This window comes from Polyodon spathula, chromosome 3, assembly GCF_017654505.1.
Source record: "Polyodon spathula isolate WHYD16114869_AA chromosome 3, ASM1765450v1, whole genome shotgun sequence".
NCBI classification, from domain to species: domain Eukaryota; kingdom Metazoa; phylum Chordata; class Actinopteri; order Acipenseriformes; family Polyodontidae; genus Polyodon; species Polyodon spathula.
This window is the reverse complement of record NC_054536.1, coordinates 39,227,328-39,230,367: the sequence shown is the minus strand read 5'-3', so window position 1 is coordinate 39,230,367 and position 3,040 is coordinate 39,227,328. Positions and strand designations below refer to the sequence as shown.

Below are 3,040 nucleotides of genomic sequence, written 5' to 3'. Positions count from 1 at the left end.
TTTGCAGACCTAATTTAGGCCACTTAATTTATTTAATGTTAGTACCATTTTCAGCTCAACAAAAGTTTAACTCATTAGGATCATCAGTTAAACTATATCAAGTTTAGTACTGATTGTAGCATGCTAAAATAGACCCTTGCATTCACAAAAATTGTTTCACGTTAAGTGGATTAGTATTTCTTAGCACGTGTAACAAGTACAAATAAAACACTGAACTCTGTTGCAGATTGTATTATATTATGGATCTTGCCACAAAGCAGCTCACTGATTGCACAGTTATATACAAATGCAATCCAGGAACATTGGAAAGGTCAGGGGAGATGAAGTAGCACAATGCATGTACATAATATAAATGTAAAAAATATAGTCTCCGTGTGTTTTCTTTTTTAATTAAATGCACCGTTGCTTTCAAAGTTAGAACTAACAGGAAGAAACAAACCATTGACTCACCTACTAAATTAAGAACAGCACAGTGTGGAAATTTTCAGTTGTAATTTTATTTACATAAAAAAAATTAGAGTAACAAACACCATTATTCCAGTCCAAAGTCATATTCATCTTAATTAAAAAAAAATTTGCATAAGATTTATAGAATCTTTTTTGCAACACATAGCTGTAAAAAATTGTATTATTTATTGGTCACTCAAGCAGGATGTACAGTAGATGGCCACTTGTTAAAATGTTGAACATACAATTAAAGTTATACATTATCTTTCATTTAATATAAGTAATTACGTACTTCCAACTGTACTAATAATGCAGTATTGCCATCAAGGGTTTCTGGAGAAATATATACTCATGAAAGAACTACCACAAGTGATTTATCAATGTCATCAGAAACCCAAGATAGAATTACAGGCATATATGTACAGTTTTGGTATATTTATGAAAGAGTTACAGTGTATACACATTTTAAAAAAAAATGTAAAAAAAATATACAAACTTCAAAACTACAGTGTGTATGTAAATAATGTCTAAACAATATTATTATGAAATATGATGGATGTTTTTTTTACTCATCACTTAAAGGCAGAACAAACTATGCAGTATCCAACTGAATACCTCAGATTGGCATTTATTCATAAATAGTTTGAGGGCTTCTCTGATCAGTAGTCCTACCACTGTGACTGCTTTGAGACTGATCCCTGAAACTAGTCCATTTTGTAAACAGTTTGGTAGCATGGCCCTGGAACTTTTTACCAACAAATGTGTAAAATACTGGATTTATGCAGAAGTACAAGTACGCTATATTACGAGTAACATACAATGCATAGTCAAGGTCAAGATCATTGCTGCAATTAACCGATGTAGAGCTTTTCAATATTTGTAGCGCCTTTAAAAATATCACAACATTATACGGTGTCCAACACAGGAAGAATGCCACTACAATGAGGAATATGAGTTTTACTGCCCTGCACTTTTCTTTCATTTTGGTTTTAATTAGTGTGATGACTATTCTGGTGTAACAATACAAAACAACAATGAGAGGAAGTAGGAAGAACAGCACAATTTGTTGAAAATAGCCCACCAGCTTAAATTTCTCCATTAAGTCTGCAGGATATCCAGTTTCTTCGCATACAGTACCCCTCTGACTATCTTCTCTAATGTCATAGAGAACAAACTCTTTTATGGTCGCTCCAAAACTTATGCCCCAAACCACAGCACTTGAAATAAACGCGTACACAATCCTCCTTCTCTTAGCAGCAATTACAGCATGAACCACAGCTAGGTACCTGTCAAAAGTCATCAGTGTCAGGAACATGATGGAACTATAGAAACCAATAAAGTATATACTGCTCATAAGTTTACACATTGTACTTCCAAAGATCCACTCCGAAGAGTGGTAAGAGGCCCAGAATGGAAGGCAGGATGCAAACACCAAATCAGAGAGGACCAGGTTGAGAATAAATATGTTGGTTACAGTTGTCAGTTTTTCAAATTTAAAAATGATGTACAAGACCGGTCCATTCCCAAGCAGGCTCAGCAGAAAAACCAGGTAGTAGAAAAAGGGTACAAACTTTGCACCAAATTGGATGAAATCCTCATTGTCACAGAGATAAACATAACCTTCACTGAAGTTGTAATCATAGTATTCTGTTGGGTAAGCTGCATTCCCAGTACTTAACAACTCTGTTGTAGTGGTTTCATCATTCTATCAAATAAAAACAAGAACATTACTACCAGCACATTGACAGGAAAACAAAATATATACAATGACTCCAAAATAACTTACCATGTCTAAAACTAAGTAATCAAAAGAGTAATAAAAGCGATTTTTTTTCTTTCAGTAGAGGCAATTCTTTATTTTGCCATCAGCAGCCTCCCCTATATAAGATTTTGTGATGACAAATAAGAGGGGGGGGGGTAATTTGAGGGATGATTTAACATTTTATTGACATTGATGGATGAAGTGTAAATGTTTCACTTCCTTTGCAACCCACCGTCTATAATTAGTACAGTACACATCTTTGACTTGTGAAAATTAGACTGCTACACTCTGCCACACTTTTTAGAGATTTTAGCATTTAAATGTAGTTATTTCAATATTTAAGTTTTAATATCATCTCCCCCAGCATTCCTCTTGTGTTCAGCTTGGTTCTGGTAACTCAATTGGGACAGGTTAAAACCGTGTATGTGACATGTACTTGCTCGGCAAACATGCTGAGACTGAAAAACAAATCCTACTTAACGTTAGGTCACTTACTGTAACTCTGGTTCCCTGAAAGAGAAGATGACCAGCAACCAATACTTTTGGGATATGCCTGCCTTAGGTAGGTATTCGCTGAGCATTTTATGTCAGAGGTGGCGATAGGCTCCTCCGTGGAGTGACGTCCTTGGTCCCGCCTGCCGAGGGAATAAGTAGTCGCTCCGCGGTGCCCACTTCCTCTTTTGCATCGAACCCGCGAATGCGAGTGATGCGACCTCGCAAGGTTTGGTGGTCGTCTTCTCTTTCAGGGACCCAGGGTTACGTTAAGTAACCTAACGTTCCCCTTCAATTCAAAGATGACCACCAACCAATACTTTTGGGAAAGTATACCGG

The 3,040-nt window shown here is 36.2% G+C and overlaps 1 protein-coding gene across 1 annotated transcript; it reads right to left on the bottom strand.

Annotated features, from left to right (window-relative positions):
• Positions 1-969: 969 nt before the first annotated feature.
• LOC121308977 (C-C chemokine receptor type 3-like) lies at positions 970-2,660 on the bottom strand. Its single transcript, XM_041241747.1, has 2 exons — positions 2,646-2,660; positions 970-2,152 (listed from the first exon to the last, which is right to left on the bottom strand). Exons 1-2 carry the CDS (start codon positions 2,658-2,660, stop codon positions 1,076-1,078), a joined length of 1,092 nt encoding a protein of 363 aa, XP_041097681.1. The 3' UTR covers positions 970-1,075.
• Positions 2,661-3,040: the final 380 nt, after the last annotated feature.